The following is a 19,167-nucleotide window of genomic DNA, read 5'->3' on the forward strand; positions in this document are numbered from 1 at the left end:
AATATTTATTTAAAATAAAAATATTTCAGGTTTTGAAAGAAATATAGCTTTTATTTATGAATTTATTAAGAGATAACCTTTTTTTACATTATTTCGAATAAGCAATCACATTTCTTTTGAAAGTAATTTTTTAAAATGTGTAATTCTTTTTATACTTTTGATAATTTTAAATAAATGCAGACTTAAAATGTATATTAATTACACATCACTGATTTTATATTATTATTTCGAATGTAAAGGTTATAAAAAAATTATTTTTAACTTCGCTATTTGGATTGATTTTATTAAACAGTTATGTACTTATGACAAAATCAAACTTATAATAAAAAAGGATTTTATTTAATTAAATAAATTTACAATTTTTGTAATCATTTATAATACAAAAATAATATGAGACATAAATACAATATATCAGAAATATTTCACTTCAATTTTACTTCTCGTATTATTTACAAATAACATTTAAAAAATAATATTTAGTTAATATACTGAAAAGTGAATCATAAAATGTTATTAGAAACAAAAAAAATTAAAACACAATAAGTTTCATTGTTAAATAAAATGTTTTTAAATGCAAAACTATAATTACTTTGTAGTATTATTATTATGCATTTTTACACATTCGAGACAATCCCAGTAAAAATTCTTTTTAACTCTAAACTGGAACTTTACACTTCTCAAAAGTCAAATTACACAGATTATTCTGGAATCGTAATGTTTAAATTATCGATAAAAGTTTTCTTTATAAATAACATGTATTATTTTATTTTTTTAAATCTTCACTAGATATATTATATTTTGTTTTAACTTTTTCTAATTCTTCTTTTTTCTTATCAACATCTAATCTCTTGAATGCTTTGTTAGCCTGTAAAACAATTTTTGACATATTATCGTTAAAGACGAAAGCAATTACGATACTAACAAAATAAATCAATTTAACTGAGCATATTCATATTTTATAAAGATTAAAGGGATTTTAGTACGAAAAGCATTACCTGATAATATAATACTACTAAATATCTATTACAAACATTAAATCCTGAAAGATGATCACAAGCATTTTTAGCATCAAATATATCTTCATAAACGACAAAAGCAGTTCCCCTTGTATCCGGAGTGTTACCTCTGCAAAAAAAATTCAGCATTCATTAGGTTTTAAAGAAAAGTAGCAAAATAAACAATACAAATATTTAATTCACACTCACACTCGTATTTGTCGTATAGCTCCATATTTACCAAAAATATCATACATTTCTTCTCCAGTAATTTTATATGGAAGGTTTCTAACGTATAATATGCGATTTACTTCAGGTGGCAATCGCACCTACAAAATAAAATTGTAAAAAAAATTTTAAATGTAAAATATAATTTTTATAAATTGCAATATTATAAGTACAATTATTTAAATTACGTTAGCTCTCTTTTGCATTGCCATAGCCATGATGAATAAATTATTTGAAAAATTCTAAATTGTACAATAACAAAGTTATATACTCAAGCAATAAACCTCAGTTTGCCAACTTAAATAAGAAAAATTTACACGATAGCCAACTTTCCACTGTAATCGATATCTGCGTTTTGCTCCGTATCAGAGTTATAATATTTATTTTTAATTTTTACAGAGAATTGTCTGAATTTTAAACCGTTTTATAATTTAATAATGGTGCAAAAGGAACCTAAAATAAAAGAAAAAAACGAAGATAATTTTTCTTTTAGGAGTCAAAGTAACGGTGAAAATGAAAAGTCTAAAAGTCAAATTAACGCAGAATATTTTCAAGCCTTAGAACAATGGTTAAATGACGTTCGATCTTATAGATATTCATGTAATATGTTTGCTGGATTTTCTTATGCTATGTTTGCGCAACAGATGAATGGTTTCACACCTCCAAACCTTGGCAATTTTATATCTAATAATTCATTACTTGATCAGGGAGGTTCTCCATTTCCTCATTTACGACCTACTCAGCAACAATATCATCAACAGCAAAGTTTCCGTAATCAACAACAACCGCAGCAACAGCAACAACAACCTCAAAACATCCCTGATGAGGGTAGTACTCTGTTGTAAACTAAATTCAATTGATAATAATTATTAAATTTAAGTGTATGTATGTTACAGGTGTGGAATATGTGATACCTCCTTTTTGGAAAAGATTTATTGCTGAAGCAGTAGATTTTGTTCTTTTATTTATTTTAAAAATGGCCATCACATTTGTAGCTGTTGATTTTTTCGATATTATGTAAGTGAATATTTAACATACAATTATAAAAGAAGAATTGATATCATCAATTTTTATCAATCATTATTTTTTTTAGTAATATTGATGAATACAACTTTCAACAGCAACAGGAAAAAATGGATTACAAAGTTGTTTTAGAAATCACTTCTAAAATTTTATCATTTGAATTACTATATAAATTTATAGTTTGTTTGTATGAAGTTAGTATGTTTAAATTAAATGAAAAATATTTTTTTAAATTTTATAAAATATTATTAATCATTCTGGGAGAGTTATTTATGCATGTTATTAAAAATAATAATAACAACTGCTTTTAGGCAATTTTCTTGAGCAAAGGAATGCAAAATCAATATGGAGGTGCTACATTAGGAAAAAGATTTATGGGATTAAGAGTTGTTTTGTGTAGTCTCGTAGAACAAGTTGAAAATCGACCAAATGTTGTAAGAGTGTATCCGGCTACTGATTTAGGTTTTGCATGGTCCATGGCTAGGGCTTTGTTAAAAAATGTTGTCCTTTCTTTACTTCTTCCTGTTTGTTTTCCTTTTTTATTCAATAAATTTAATAGAACAACTTATGATATAATGTGTCATTGTGTCGTTGTCGAAGATAGAGTAGAGTCTGATCGAAATCGATAAAAAAAAAATTGTATTATAAATATTAATAAAAAAAAGCTAAAATGTGTAATGGGTAATAATTAATGAAAAAAAGTCACATAAAAATAATAAAAAAAAACAAATTATTTTAATAACAATTTATGAAAATAACAATAAAGTTGCATCTATTAAAAATAATTATTAAAGAAAATATTTAAAATAATTTTAATAAAACAAAAATACAAAAATTACAATTTATATTATTAATTCATTACTTTTAAAGTAAAATCGAAAAATTCTAATTAAGATACTTTTGAAAATATTGTTTGAAAACGATGAATTTGTGAAGATATTATAATGAAATCAAATTATTATTTATTTACAAATTATTGGTTATACATGTAATGCAACACTTATTCACTACTAATGTATATTAATTATATATATACATAAAACTACATAAAATACACACTACATAAAATTAAAATTGCTAAATTTGGGCTTATTTATTTTTTAATCCATGTTTGTATATGAAAAAAGAACTCCGGGTGTAGTTTTACTTTGGGCATAGTTATCGGTAACTAAATTTTATAAACGAAAAAGTTTTTTTAGTATTAATACTAAAAAATTTTATTACATTAAGTTTTAAAAATTTCCAATTAAAAAAAAAAAAAAAAAAAAAAAAAAATTAACGTGTAATCAGACATTGAACGAGAATATTGTCGCCTAATAAGAAACTAGCTGAGCAAGATGGCTGTTACGTATATTTTTTAAATTTTATGTATTCTTTTAATTTTTATTTTTTTCACGCATTTTTTTTTATTTTATCAATGATTTTTTCACTCGTAGTATTTTTTTAAATTATAAACAATGTCTTCTAAGAGGTAAATAATTTTTATTTTTTTAATTTATTCGATTTTTATTAATTCTATAAATTTGTCGGCAAATACTTTATTTGCATACATGTGTCAATTAGATTTTGAAATTTTATTTACAAATCGGTTTTAAATAATAGTAAATTTTTTACACCGTTGTTAACAAAATACTTTTATCTAGAATAAACATCCGTAGAAAAATCTAGAAATACATTTGCTTTTATATTTGATTTCACAATTACTCGTAATTTTTTTTTTTTTTTTGCAAAGTAGTTGTGGTTAAACACTTGTTCTCTTATCTTAAAAAATTGAATAATTACTCATTATCTAAAATTTATTTTGACCATTTACTGGATTAAAAAAATTATATAAAAAATTAGGAAAATGTAAATTTGGTCTTTTTATCCAAAAGAATTTCCCATAATTTGTTGAAAATGAAATATGAGCATTCTGTAAACATCAAATTACTTTTAAGTTTATTAAACCTTGAAAATTTGAAACTTTAAAGAAAAATGTCACGAGTGAAATTTTTTTTTATTTTACTATTTTATTCAATTAAAACCTTTAATTTATAAATTTTCATTATTTGTTATAAATAATGTTGAATAATGCACTTTAAATACAATTGAAAAAAATTTTTTTTTTTCATAGTGAATTAAAAAAATTATCTGAAGAAAGCCTGACCAGGCAGCCTGAAGAAGTTTTCGATATAATTTGTAAACTCGGAGAAGGAAGTTATGGTAGCGTTTACAAAGCCCTACACAAAGAGTCTGGTCAAGTTTTAGCTATTAAACAAGTGCCTGTCGACACTGATTTACAAGAAATAATTAAAGAGATCTCTATTATGCAACAATGTGATTCGCCATATGTTGTTAAATATTATGGAAGTTATTTTAAAAATACAGATTTATGGGTAACGGTTTATTCGTCGTGTAAATTATCATGCAAACATCATTTTTCTCATTAATGCATTTAATCATTTAGATTGTGATGGAATATTGTGGAGCTGGTTCAGTTTCTGATATCATGAGACTTAGAAAAAAAACATTGACTGAAGAAGAAATAGCAACTATATTATCGGATACTTTAAAAGGATTGGAATATTTGCATTTAAGAAGAAAAATTCATAGAGATATAAAAGCTGGTAATATTTTGCTTAACACCGAAGGATATGCCAAATTGGCAGATTTTGGTGTTGCAGGACAACTAACAGTAAGTATTTTGTAAAATTAAAAAAAAGAAATTTTCTCTTTTACTTTACAACTGTTGTTTTTTATTTAGGATACGATGGCTAAAAGAAATACAGTAATTGGAACGCCATTTTGGATGGCACCTGAAGTTATTCAAGAAATCGGTTATGACTGCGTTGCTGATATTTGGAGCCTTGGAATAACTGCTTTGGAAATGGCAGAGGGCAAACCTCCCTATGGTAAAAACTTTATTTCTTTTATTTAAAACACAAGTTTTTCTTTATCATAATTTTCAATTTCTTTTTATTAATTTATTTAAGGTGATATTCATCCTATGCGTGCAATATTTATGATACCGACTAAACCTCCTCCAAGTTTTAGGGAACCCGATAGATGGTCTAGTGAATTTATAGATTTTGTTACAAAATGTTTAGTTAAAAATCCAGAAGAACGTGCCACTGCCAGTCAATTGCTTTTACATGAATTTATAGGTACATGAATTTAATTTAAAGTCATTTAATGATTTTGCAAATTATTGTGACTATTTATAATTGATAATTGTATAAATTTATTGCAGGAAATGCCAAACCGCCCACCATATTAAGTCAAATGATAGCCGAAGCTAGAGAAATTAGAGAGAATCAAACATATAGAAATACTTCAGCGAATACTTCCGGAAATAAAGTTAATCAAACGGAGGAATCGGTATGATTAATTAATATTTTTTTCACGTCGTCTTCTTTCGCGTTCTTTCTCGGATCGTTTAATTGAAAATTCTTTTTATTTTGGTATCAAGGACGAAGAAGAGAATATTAATAAAACTTTGGTAAATTATATAGAAGAGGGAACTTTAGTGCCATCGAAAGAAACAATGGACTGCGGAACATTGGTGCCATCCGTCGTTGATCTCGGTACAATGTTAATAAACAGTGATACGGAAGATGAATCCACGATGAAAAGTAAATTATGCCTCTGAAAAAATTAATTTTAAAAATTTTCGATAAGATTTTATTTAGGATAAAAAAATTTTTTTCAGGGCACGACACGGGACCGGGTGAATCTGGTAAAAAATATAGACCGTTATTTTTAGATCATTTCGATAAGAAGGAAAGTATTGTGTCGTCGCCGTCGTTTCAACAACCTCCCAGAAACGATGATTGCATCCAGGAAAATAACGATCAAGTAAGAAAAAAAAAAATGGAAATGGTTGTTTTTAAACATAAATTATTTATTCGGATTAATTAAACGATTCTTTTTTAAACCTAAAAACCAGAATGAATCCGTAGCACCCGTCATGTCAAGCGAGGAAAGGCAAAGGTTTCAAAATCATTTACAAATTCAATTGCACGAAATAAATCAAAACGAACCGCAGAATAATATTGTACAACAGCAACAGCCCGTGAGAATTTCAAATCCGAGAGATCAACCGGTTAAATTTCAAAAATCATTTTTAGACGGGGATTTAGACTTTGTAAGAAGGCATTTTAATTATTTATTATTTTTGTTCCGCCGCAAAATTATTATTATTATTATTATTATTATTATTATTATTTTGGTTTTTAAGCTCAAGTTTCTCAGTTACGAAGATTTACAGAAAAGAATGGCGAGTTTAGATTCGGAAATGGAAAGGGAAATTGACGAATTGAGGAGACGATATCAAATCAAAAGACAACCAATATTAGATGCGATAGATCAAAAAAGGAAAAGACAACAAAATTTCTAAATCGATTTCATCATATCTGCCCGTAATAATAATATTAATAATGATAATGATAATGATAACAATAACAATAACGTAAACGTAAAATTATTAACGAGTGTGACTTTTTTAACACTCGCAACAAAAGACTCGGAAAGAATCAAGGAAGTGTTTTTTGTGTATGATGAATGAGGGGGGGGGAGCGACTCCTCCCAGTATGATTTTCCCCCGCCCCCTTCTCCCCTCCCTCCTTCCTCCCCTCTTTAAATCTCTCCGTTCACGTTTTATTTAATTTTTTTTCTATTTTATTTTTATTTATTTATTTATATGATTTTTTTTTTGCAATCGACAGTTTTTATCAATCAATTTTTTTTTTTTTTAAATCAATGAATGAATCATTATTTTTTTACATGTTTAACTTATGAATAATCTCATAAATGACTTCAGAAAGTTTTGTTTGTTTGTTAGAAAAGCTAATTCTCGAGACTGAAACAAAAAAAAAAAAAAAAAAGGTTTTGATCGTAGTAATTAGAAAGGAAAGGAAGAAAAATATATATATATATAGAATGTCAAAGAAAATTTTATTTTTTTTATAAATTTAAAAAATCTGTAAATAAATGTTTAGAGTAAATCTGATTTTTTAAAATGGCTTTTCACTGTTTCGATGAAATCGCCATGCAAAATAAATTGCTCAAAAAATGATGAAAATGTAACTTTTTTCTCTTTTTTTTTTTTAATGAACTAATCAATTGATTACTTATTAAAATAAGTATCCGGAAAATTCTAATGATGTATGTTTATATTAAAGACGTTATTGTGATTATGAGAAAGAAAAACAAAAGAAAAATAATTAAAGTTTTATTATTATTATCATCAACATCATTATAAAGAAAGTAAAAAAAAAATTTATAAAACGTGAATTGCTTGTTGTTACGTCTTCCTTTTACACAGAACAACAACAATTTGGTTTTTAGCAAAAAAATTAACAATAATAATAATAAGTTATTGTTATTAATTTAATTCACTATCATAAAAGCATTTAAAATAATTTTTTTTAATCATTCAGGGAAAAAGAAAAGAATTCGAATGAAATTATTTTAAAAAAAAAAAAATTGTTTAAATGCATAATAATAAATAAATAAATGAATGAATGATTGATTGATTGATTGATTGATTGAATGATTGAGTAAAGAAAAATTTATTTTTAAAACAGTCAGTTATATTATATTTAAATCGTGTAATAATAATAATAATAATAATAATAATCATTAATCAATAAATAAATAAACATAATATTTTTTTAATAGAATCTCTTTTTATTATTATTATTTTTTTGTTTTCCAATCGATACGAACGTAAAAAAAAAAAATTAAAAAATTTATGTGAAAATTATTATTATTTTTTTTTAAATTTCGAGTGAAAACTAATTAATCTATTTTTATGTAAAAATAAAATAATAATATAAAATATTATTTTTATTATTTAAATTAATTTCATTCAATATTTTTTTTCCATTTAAACGTTAAAATTATCCGGGGAGGGAGGGAGGGAGGGGGGGAGAAAGAAAAAACAAAAAACTTACCAAGTTTATCCATTAATCATCCATATTTATCCATCCATGTTTATTTTTCAAATGCGCGACAGTTTTAAAAATAATCGATCTATCGATCGATATATCGATAAATCGTTCGTTAATTAATTCACTTTTTTCCCGCTTGTTAGTCGTTCAGTTTAACGGTTAAGTCACGTGACGCGGACACATACACAAGTTAGTTTGTTAATCCTTGTTATTAATAATAAATAAATAAATAAAAGTGAAAGGAAAGGAAATGAAATGAAATAAAATAAAGTAAGAAACAAACAAATCTTTTTATTTATTAATTTATTATTATTATTATTATTATTTATTTAAAAATTTATTTTAATATATTTAATCGTTGTACCATAACCCATTATATGTATTTAACAGTTAATGTTGGTACTTTAAATGCTGACAAAATATCTCACAACAAAAACAATAATTAAAACAATGAATTTTAATTTTAATTAATCTTTTTTTCCTTTATTTAAATGATAGATTGTCTTAATTACACGATAATAAAACTTTTTTTTTGGATTTTATATAAATTTTCCTTTTTTTTTTCTTCTTTTTTTTTTCCCCTATCTGTCCATCTCTTTCTTTCTCTCCATCTCTCTCTTATCATAGAGTAGAAGAAAAAGAAAAGAGAAGAGACGAAAAAAAAAAAAAAAAAAAACGTGTAGAGATTTACGTTGAATGATAAAAGTTTCATTCGTACAATTAATTAATTACATATAAAACTCATTGAGGTCGTTCAAATGATCCATAATATTATGGAGGAAAAGGTAATGAATATTGTTTTTGTTGTGAGAATGAGAAAATTATAATTTCTTAATAATAGTAATGATAATGATAATGATAATAATAGTAATAGTTGTTGTAGTTGTAAAAAAAAAAAAAAAATAACATAAGTATAATTTTCAATCTATTCTCCTTTTCTTTTTTTTTTTTTTTTTAAACATTTTTTACTTTTGCTTTTTTTTTGTTTATGTTTTTTTTTTTTTATTTTATTTTTACTTAAAAAGTTTTTTAAGGCATTGAAGTTATAATAAACAGGCGGCGACAGAGGCGGGGGGCGGCTGCTGCTGCTGTACCTAAATATTGTTTCTTATGACACGATTTTCAGTCGTAAGGCTGGGATTATTATTATTTAAATGTACCTGAGTAATTGCACAAATCAAAGTACAATTTAACTGTTTTTTTTTTTTTTTTTTGGGGCCATTTTCGCAATGCCTATTTATTTAAGAAATATAAAAATATTTTTTAAATAATTATTATTATTATTATTATTATATTTGAAAATTAAAAACTTATGGTATTTCTTTTTTTTCTTTAAAAGAAAAAAAAGACAAAAAAAAAAGGGTTTTTTTTTTTTTTTTTTTTTTTTTTTAGTTTAAAATTTTTTCAAATTTTCCTATTTTTTTGTTTGTCTTTCCCGTTTTTAAACTTTTTAAAAAAAAAAAAAAAAAAAAAAAATTTTTAACCAACGCTTATAAAAAAAAAATGTTCAACTTTTTTTTTTTTTTTTTTTTTTTTTTTTTTTGTTTTCAAAAAAATTTTTTTTTTTTTTAAAAAATTTTTCGTTTTTTTTTTCCTTTTTTCCTTTTTTCCTTTTTTTGTGTTAAAAAAAAATTTTTTTTTTTAAAATGACTTAACATACACCAAGAATGGATAATGCAAGTTTAAATAAAAAAAAAAAAAAAAAAAGAAAAAAAAAAAAAAGAAAAAAAAAAAAAAAAAAAGTAAATAAAGAACTTAAAGTAAATAAAGTATGCAATTGTAGTGAAATAGAAGAGTGAAGAAAGGGATGGAAAGTAAAAATTTTTTTAAATGTGTGTTGAATTTTTTTTTTTTTTTTTTTTTTACTCTTTATTTCCCGCGGCTGCTTGTTTAGCTTCGTGAGCCTGCAAAACGGCGACAGCTTCCTCAACCTGAAAATAATAATAATAATAGTACATTTAATACAATCGCAATTGTATTTTTTTTCTTTGTAGGTGCAAAACAAAAAAAAAAAAAAAACTTGAAGTTTACCTTCGATTTCAAACTTTCGCGGTGTTCCAACATGTGCAACAATTCCGAGTTGTCAATTTCCAATAACATTCCAGTGATCTTACCAGCCAGTTTAGAATACATGGCACTAATAAGAGGGAAAAGACGTTCGCCCAACATTTGTTTTTGTTCTTGAAGCGGAGCGTCTGCCAACATGGTCGTGGTTAAAGGCTCCTGACCTTGAACGTGGACAGCCTGAAATGGAAAAAGTAAACAAAATTATTGCAATAATTCGTAAAGGAAATTAAGAATTTTAAAGGTAAGTTGAATTTTTATAACAACTAACTACCTGTTGCACTTGAGGTTGATGAGCAACGTGGCCCAAAGTTTGAGGCGGATTGCGCATGTTAGCCGTGTATTTATAATTAGTTGGCCGTTGGGCTGCGTTGACGGAGACGGTTGGCGGCATGGGCGCACGGGGAGGTATTTGAGTTTGCATCGGACCCCCACCCGTGATTGGCCTCGCTGAAATGGAGCGTAATGCGGGCTGAGCTGCTTGAGGTCTAGGACCTGGTCTGAAAGGACCGGGAATAGCGGGATAAGCAGTTTGAGGCTGCTGAGTTCCAGGTCTTGACTGCGGCTGAGTCGGCCATCTCGTAGTTGCAGTTCTGATTTGTGCCATTTGCGCGGGGCCAAAGAATCTTTGAGGAGGTTGAGGAATCGTGGGCACGAAATAACCTCCGCTGCTCGGCTGGAAAACGGGTTGCCCGATTTGCTGCATTCTAATGTTGGCCATTTTTTGCATGTATTGACTGGCCAAATGAGCTTTACGATCTTCCTTTCTCTGAGCCAAGGCAACGTACAAAGGCTTAGAACCGACGATGCGACCGTTCATTTCGGTTACAGCTTTAGTAGCTTCTTCGGCGCTTGAAAAACAAACGAATCCGAATCCTTTTGAACGACCGTCTTCGAGCATAACTTTGGCGCTGGTAATTGTTCCAAACGGTGTAAATTCTTTTCTCAAACGCTCATCATCGATGTTGTCGTCAATGTTTTTAACATACAAATTGACTCCTTGGTAACGACTGAGTCGTTCCATCTTAAGCTGCTCAAACTTTCTCTTGAGTTCTTGTTGTCTTTCAGCTTTTTTCTGAGCGCGCCCCACGAACAATGGCTTTCCTTCGACTATTTCTTTTCCGTTTAAGCTTGCCACAGCTTTCTCAGCAGCTTCGGGATCTTCGAAAGCGACGAATCCAAAACCTTTACTTTTACCATCGTCTTTACTCATTACCTGAAATTTAAACCTGCGGGTTATTTTCGAACCATTGAAAAATCAATTAGTAAATTGTTAGCCAGTCAAAATCAATTAGGTTTTAATACATTTCTTAAACAACCCAAGATTCCAACGGCTTTTTGGTATACCCCAAGCGTATACATCAATACATATGATTAAAATTACGTACGAGTAAAGTAATTGGGGATTAAATTATTACAAATGAAGGATTTAATTTTTCCCTTGTACCTTGTGACTCGTTATGCGTCCATACTTTTCAAACATTTCTCTAAGAAGATCGTCAGAAAAGTCTTCTCCAAAATTTTTAACATAAACATTGGTGAACCTCTTTGCTTTTTCGCCAAGTTCCTTTTCTCTTTCTTTGCGGGGAATGAATTTACCGACGAAAACCTTTGGGAAAAACAAAAAAAAAATATTAAATATCGATATTGTTATTAAATTTGTTGAGCCATAAATGAGGTCATTTGAGACTCGGCAGGCCCGAGTTAGAAGAGCTCAAAAATTAACGATACAATAACATATATATATGAATTACAATGTGTGCTTGATAAACAGCAACAAAACACTTGCACAAACAAAATGTTTCCAATTGATTTTTTTTTTTTTTATCAAGGTAAATTTTTTTCTGATCATTTCAAGGTGATTATTATGATTTAAACAAAAACATTTTTGTAACTCAACTTTAAACATCTTCAAGAAACAAAATAATAAAAAAAAAAAAAAAAAAAATTCTTATCATTAAAAAATGTTTACTTATTCGACAAAACTTTGCATCTCTAAACCTTATTTAATTTTTAATTATTAATTGACAAACATTTACTTTTAATTTTAATTTGTTTTGTTTCTTTTGTAAATTCGAGTGTGTAGACAAAGTTTTACAAAAAAATTTTCTTTTTTTTTCTCTTCGAATCTTAATTAAATCAAAGTATTTCTATAGCTCGAAATAATAATTAAACTAAAGATTTTGTTATTTGTTATCAAGTACACACTATTTACACTCAATTATTTAAAGACAAAAATTAAATTATTTTCCATACTTTCATAGAATATAGCAAAGCATTGAACTTAAATGCATAAAAATTTATCAGACTGCGAAACTGTAAAGTTTAAAATCGTTCAAAAGTAACTGCAACATGCATACATGTATAAATTTTCATGTGGAATGATTATTTTCTTCCACATTATAACTTTTTTTCAAAATTGAAATGAGTTTTTTTAAACAAAAGTAGTTTTTTTTTTTTTTTTTTTTTTTTTTTACAAAAAATAATTCATATAAAACCTTTGGTTAGAAATGCAAGTAATCATATTAATAATTCAAAAACATTACTCGACTCAAAACTTGATAAGTTAAGTAGCTTTAATACAAGCAATTCAACAATAAGGAAGTAAAATTTAAAAAAAAAAAATTATTTCGCTTACTCTTTTCCCATTCAATAACATTCCGTTGACTTTATCGATACTCTTATTGGCAGCTTCTTCTGTTTCGAAATGTACAAATCCATACCCCTTGGATGTTCCAGATTCATCTTGAGCTACTTTGCACGACAATATGTTGCCAAAAGTTGAGAAAGTGTCATACATGGCTTTGTTATCAATAGACTTATCTAGGTTTTTAATAAAAACGTTTCCTACGCCAGATTTTCGTAAAGATGGGTCACGTTGAGACCACATAATACGTATAGGCTTTCCTTTCAATGGGTCGTAATTCATTGTGTCCAAAGCTCTTTCAGCTGGAAAAAAAAAGAGAAATTATTTAATTATAATTTTATTCTCATATTGTATTCTTAATTAGTCGCATTTGAATTTTAATAATAAAATATATTAATAATAAAAAGGAATTTGATGATAAAAAACAATTTCATGCAGGAGATGCATCAAAATGAATGGGAAGACAATATGATTTTGATTTACGCAGGTTATGATTCAAAAATTTAGATTTTTGTAATTTAAATGTTAAAAAAATAATGAAAATAAAACAAAAACAAATTGTTATAAATATAAATAACATTTAAAAAAAAAAAAAAAAAAAACATTTAAATACAAATTTGTAATAATTTTAGACAAGGTCGACCTTAGCAAAATGGCGGTAAAACGGAAGGAATTATGGCACATGATCATTATTAACATATGTTCTACATAATTATTTGTCATTATTTTTTTCGAAAAAATTGACAAAATTTGATACGTACCATCAGCAGGTTGCTGAAAGTTTACATATGCGTAGCCAAGAGAACGTTTGGTTATCATGTCACGGCACACACGTATAGATAATACAGGGCCAGCTGACGAAAATTTTTCGAAAAGCATGGCCTCTGTAACATCTGAATGAAGATCTCCGACGTATAGAGATGCCATAGGATAATTAGGACCACCGGGATTCATTTTGGAATAATATTAATAAAATGATTTTTAAAGAAAGAAATTAATAAGACTTATTAAAATAAAAACTTCTGAGAACTAAAAAGAAAAATGGTGACTACACGTTGTCACAACCACACACGCACACTCTTTTTCACTGTTAACCTTATTTTATTTAATCAATTTTTTACTTTTTTCGATTTTTTTGTAAATTTTTTCTTTGTTTTTTTATTTTTTTGTGTTTTTAATAATTATTTCACAATATTACGGCCGTGTGACCTAACATAAGGGCACAGCCCCTCATTCAAACTGCTCTACACGAATTTTTTGAGGAAGAGGCAAAAAATAGCACCGTCGTTGATGATGTCACAAAGGAATTTATTCATCCGCAAAAAAAAATAGTTCTCATTTTCATCCATAAAATTTTTAATAACAAAACGTTTATTTTTATTTCTTTTGTTATTAAAAAAATATTCATAATTTAATAAATTAGTTAGTAATTCAAAAATATTTCTTCGATGTGAATTCATTTTATTACCTTTTACTATTTTACGTGTAAGTGGCAATATTATTTTTACCTTTGAATAAAACTTGTTTCCGGTTAGGAACAGTAGAATACTAATCCGTTAAGTTTAAATTGTTGTGTGGAGTAGGTTTAATAATTTTTGTGTGTCGTTTAAGTGTATTATTTTACTTTAGTGTAGTGAATTTAAGTGAAATAATCGTAAAAAACAATGAATAAGGAAAACAAATAAAGGTAAAAAGATATTTATGTTTCTTTATCTGCATATATTTATTACAGAATTACAACAAATACTTTATGTAATGGATGTTCACATAATTTTACCAATACTTGAAAATAATTTAACTCATATTTTTTATATTAGTTAAATTCAAGTAACATGTATATATATATATAATTATATATATAATATTTTAATAAGACGACAACATATATACCTCAATAGTTATTTTGAATAAATTAAATTATTTTATTATTATTATTATATAAATTAACACACACATTTAATTTTTGTTTTAACTTTTGAATTTACCAGAAAGTAAAGACTTTTTTTTTATTTTACTTTAAGTTGAGACTTGAAATAAATAAAATAAAATATCAAACGTTTAATAAATATAAAAAAAAAATCACATCGAATTAATAAAACATGGTTTGGAAAGTTCAAAGACCAAAAAACAAACTTATTATTTCAAGAAAAGAAACTTTAAAAAGGCTTTATAATAGTAACAGAACTTTTTAAACCTTTTTTAACCTTTTTTGTCAATTAAAATTAACATGTAAGTAATTAAAAACAACTTTTAATAAAAATTTAAAAAAATTATCATTTAACTTCAAGTCATGGTAGTTTCTTTTTTTTTCTCGATATTAAAATCACTCAAAAATAAAAAAATAATTTTTTATTATATACAAAAAATATTTTTATAGTTTAAGAAAATATTATTACAATAACAAGTGATAAAAATTTTTAAATTTCAAAAAAAAAATAATTTTTTTTAAACTCACCAATTAAAAAATAATATATATAAATCATTTTTTTTTTTCTTTTTTGTCATTTGTCATAATTTTTTAAATAATATATATATATATATAAATATATATTTGACTCGTTACGAAATAACAAGTCTCAACTTTTAAATATTAAAAAATATTTTGACAACGAAAAATATATATATATATAGATTTTTTTAAATATAATTATTATATCCTCGAAATGAAAACGAGAGAGTAGATCGACATATTATTTTTAACAATATTATCATTATTATTAATATTTTTATTTTTATGTATTAACAAAGGAAATTATTTTTTTTGTTTTTTCGTGGATTTCGAAACATTCCTTCTTTGCACGTTCGTAACTAGACATGAAATAATTGTTTTTATGCTTCCATTGGGTAAATGGCTCCCGGACTGTTCAGGAAATACCTTTGTATGCAAGGATTTGAAAGACAGGATCCGAAAGTTAATCGACGACTGCTTTTTATAAAATCTTGTTCGTACATGTTTCTAAGACCCATGAGATTGTCTCTCGCATTCATCAAACATTCCCCGTTATCCTGAAAAAAATTTTAATAATATATTTCCTGCCTGATGTTGCATGGTACTACCTACTATTGCTATCATCAAATGACTTACCTGACAAACATTTTGCACTTCCGTCATGTACATTGCATCGCACATTGACAATTTAGTAAAGCCTATTTCGGCACCGCAAAAGTAGCAAACTTGTTGTAAAGAACAAAGAGGAACCAATAGTTCGGTGAATTTTCCATTCGTACCTTCGATTCTAAGACAATTTCGTAAAATGTGATCCAAAACGGGACATTCTGAAACGAGGGGAAAACATTCGTAAAAAAGGAAAATTTTAATTAATTTTCCTTTTTAATTTTCACCGTACCTTCGTTATTGTAATCTCGATTATAATATGGTGGATCGTTTAAAAATTCCAAATTTTCCGAGGGGGTATCTCGATTGAATATATCTTTGATTCCGTCATTTTTTCCAGAAATTCCTTTATTGTTTTCCGGGGTTGACTTTTTATCGGAGAGTGGTTTTTCAATGTTCGAATTTTCCTTTACCGTTTGAACTAAATAATGAAAATGAATATTTGTTTATTATTATTATTTTTTTTTCAAAGGATTCAACAAAAACCTTTTTTGTTTTTGTTTTGTTTTTTTTTTTAAAGCTTACCTGTCGTTTGAGCTTCCACTTTAGGTGCTTCTGTACCCGTTTTTTTAAAATTATTCCCATTTCCGTGATCTTTACCGGACGGTTTAATTAAATTTTTAAATTCTTCCAATGCGTTTTTCATTTTTTCCAAACTGTATGCCGCTTCCAAGTGCTGTATGACTTTGCTTTTAACTTTGTTCAAATCCTCGCTGTTGACTTCCATTTGCGAACCCGTGTATTTGAGAGCATCGTCTATTATTTTCTCTTCTATGTCGACTATTTTGTTTTCAACGTTGTCGATATTGTTTCCGATATCACTCCCGTATCCGTTTCCTTTTTTGTTAAATCGTCTGGTATCGAAAGGCATTTCATACTGTGACTGCTGATACTCGTTTAAAAAATTCGATTTAGAACGATCGAGAGACAATCTTTTATTTTTAGGCGTTAGAAAATGGGATTCGGCTCGCTTTAAATAATCGTTTTGAAGCCAATTTTGTTTCGATCTTTTATCTATTCCAAAATATTGCGACCAATCGATTGATTTTTTATCGATTGTTCTTTTGTCGGTTTCGAAAATGTTACTTATTTCTTCGTTTTGGCGAACGGGTAAAACTCTTTCCTTGTCGTATCTATCCGCGCTTCGAATCACTTTTTTACTTTCTTTTTTTTTACCCGTCAAAGCCACGGTCTGATTTTGTTTCTTGACGATTTCCGTAGGTTTTTTTTCCGAGCCTTTTTTGGGTGGAACTGTGCTCGTACCGAAAATCCCCTTTAATTCTTTCGACACCTTTTCGTTTTGAACTTCTTTTCTAACTCTCACGGAAGGACTCCTTTTGACCGGAAATCTTTTCGAATTTAAATGAATTCCATTGTGTGGCTTGAAATGTTTAACCGTTCCCTCGATTCTTTTTTCATTTCTCTCGGGATTGTCGTACCAGTCATCTGAATAAACGGGTCCCGGAAGCCAAACCCCATCTTCGTAACTATTTTGTTCGTCTGACGACCAATACGGAGCCTCTTCTTCTTCGTAATATTTTGGATGGTTTATCGCGTTGTTCAGTATTTTAATGACGTTTCTATCTTTTTCGTCGCCGCCCAAAACTTCCAAACCGGCTTCTTTCATGCTTTCGACGATATCCCTGTTCAAGTCCGGGTAAACATATTTTAAAGAATAGGGATAATTAAGGATTTTAGAAGGATTTTCATAGGGATTCATGTGCTGATTACGTAGATTTTTCTTATTGTAAATTTCTTCTCCGACTACGGGATAACGTTTTCTTCTATCTTTAAGACTTTCGAATACCCTGTAGTTTTTACGATACCTTAGAGGTACGGATTCTATTTGTTTTAACTTAATATTATCGAAATCGTTTACGTAACGTTGGTCATCGCTCAAATCTCGATCGTACAAAGAGCTTAACATTTCTTTCAATTGATCGTCTGTTAAGTTTTCCAGACTGAATTCGTCATCCCTCGATTGACGGTATTTCGACCAAAGGTTCTTAAGCATTTGCAAGTATTCGATACTACTAGTAGTCGGAGCATCATAGTCTTCCTCATCATTTTTCTCATTCAACATGTAATTTTTCCTATAATTTGGCATGCGTTCACGAAAAATCGATTTGTGATTTTTTCCATCATCATCATCATCATTTTCCTTTTGATAATTGTAAATTAAACTTTGAAATTCGTTTTCATTTTTCGGATCGATATTAAAACTTCCTATTTCCGTTGCTGGACCACTATCGAAAAAACCTAACGTTTTTTGAAATCCGTAGCCAATGTTTTCAGGTTGACCGTAGTATTCACTTTCTGTAATTAAAAATCATCATCATCATTTTGTGAATTACTAATTTTTTTGTATGCATGTTTTTCTCTCTCTCTCTCTCTCTCTCTCAAAGTCCGTGACAATGTTTGGGTTTTTTACAATAAATTATTAAATATTATGTTAATAACAAAAGAAAACGATCGTGTAATAATAGTTTAAATTTTTCACGACGTAAAAAAAAAAAATGTCGTAAAAATTTATTGACATCGTGAAGAAAATTTGACATTGAATAAAAAAAAGTATTGTTTAATAATAAAATTTATACAAACAAACAAACAAACAAACAAACACAAAAGGCTTACAATATAAAAATAATAATAATAATTTTTTAAATTATAAGAGCATTTCTCAGCAAATTTCAAACAAAAAAATTTTTTATTTAATTTTTTTAATTTTTCCTACCGTTTTAAAACGGGGGGAGGGGGCGTGGGTGTGTGGGGGAAAGGGGGAAGGGGGGAAATTTAATAAAATTTCAAACGATTTTTTAATGTCTTTCATACGGAATTTTTGTTTATTGCACGAAAAAATATAATAAACAGGCCGTATGAAGAACGTAAGAAAGGAAAGGTTAAAAAAAAAAATTTAATAATCCAAAACAGACCTTGTAATTGTAAATTCTTTTGACGTCTTTCGATGGCTTCTAAAGCCTTTTCCAAGTTGTCGTCTTCTAATTCATCACATATGACTAGATTAAATTCATGAAAAAATAAAAATAAGATCCACAAAGTTTTGATTGAAAAAGTACTTATTGAATGTTTTTTTTTATTTAAGGCCATTATTATTATATCTGTAAAAAAAAAGAAAAAATAAATAAATAAATGCTGCTAACGCAT

General features: G+C 27.3%; 5 protein-coding genes across 5 annotated transcripts; 2 read left to right on the forward strand and 3 right to left on the reverse strand.

Moving 5' to 3' along the window:
• Positions 1-763: 763 nt before the first annotated feature.
• On the reverse strand, positions 764-1,441 carry Phum_PHUM617060 (uncharacterized protein; the record flags this gene model as incomplete). The annotated part of the gene is made up of 4 exons (XM_002433162.1): positions 764-865; positions 996-1,125; positions 1,206-1,324; positions 1,412-1,441. The coding sequence occupies 4 exons, from the start codon at positions 1,439-1,441 to the stop codon at positions 764-766; spliced, it is 381 nt and encodes a 126-aa protein (XP_002433207.1).
• Positions 1,442-1,660: 219 nt separating this feature from the next.
• Positions 1,661-2,817, forward strand: Phum_PHUM617070 (uncharacterized protein; the record flags this gene model as incomplete). The annotated part of the gene is made up of 5 exons (XM_002433163.1): positions 1,661-2,051; positions 2,120-2,240; positions 2,317-2,440; positions 2,558-2,770; positions 2,806-2,817. 5 exons carry the CDS (start codon positions 1,661-1,663, stop codon positions 2,815-2,817), a joined length of 861 nt encoding a protein of 286 aa, XP_002433208.1.
• A 1,332-nt stretch (positions 2,818-4,149) lies between these two features.
• Positions 4,150-6,621, forward strand: Phum_PHUM617080 (serine/threonine-protein kinase, putative; the record flags this gene model as incomplete). The annotated part of the gene is made up of 10 exons (XM_002433164.1): positions 4,150-4,160; positions 4,360-4,621; positions 4,693-4,920; positions 4,990-5,137; positions 5,219-5,389; positions 5,476-5,603; positions 5,695-5,857; positions 5,935-6,080; positions 6,172-6,369; positions 6,463-6,621. The coding sequence occupies 10 exons, from the start codon at positions 4,150-4,152 to the stop codon at positions 6,619-6,621; spliced, it is 1,614 nt and encodes a 537-aa protein (XP_002433209.1).
• A 2,857-nt stretch (positions 6,622-9,478) lies between these two features.
• Phum_PHUM617090 (Polyadenylate-binding protein, putative) lies at positions 9,479-13,841 on the reverse strand (the record flags this gene model as incomplete). Its single annotated transcript, XM_002433165.1, has 7 exons — positions 9,479-9,506; positions 10,043-10,107; positions 10,208-10,420; positions 10,515-11,456; positions 11,688-11,849; positions 12,879-13,189; positions 13,649-13,841. The coding sequence occupies 7 exons, from the start codon at positions 13,839-13,841 to the stop codon at positions 9,479-9,481; spliced, it is 1,914 nt and encodes a 637-aa protein (XP_002433210.1).
• Positions 13,842-15,716: 1,875 nt separating this feature from the next.
• Phum_PHUM617100 (uncharacterized protein) lies at positions 15,717-19,167 on the reverse strand (the record flags this gene model as incomplete). Its single annotated transcript, XM_002433166.1, has 6 exons — positions 15,717-15,893; positions 15,973-16,163; positions 16,235-16,423; positions 16,528-18,318; positions 18,936-19,019; positions 19,164-19,167. The coding sequence occupies 6 exons, from the start codon at positions 19,165-19,167 to the stop codon at positions 15,717-15,719; spliced, it is 2,436 nt and encodes an 811-aa protein (XP_002433211.1).

Source organism: Pediculus humanus, genomic scaffold (assembly GCF_000006295.1).
Source record: "Pediculus humanus corporis 1103172108322 genomic scaffold, whole genome shotgun sequence".
Taxonomy (NCBI): domain Eukaryota; kingdom Metazoa; phylum Arthropoda; class Insecta; order Psocodea; family Pediculidae; genus Pediculus; species Pediculus humanus.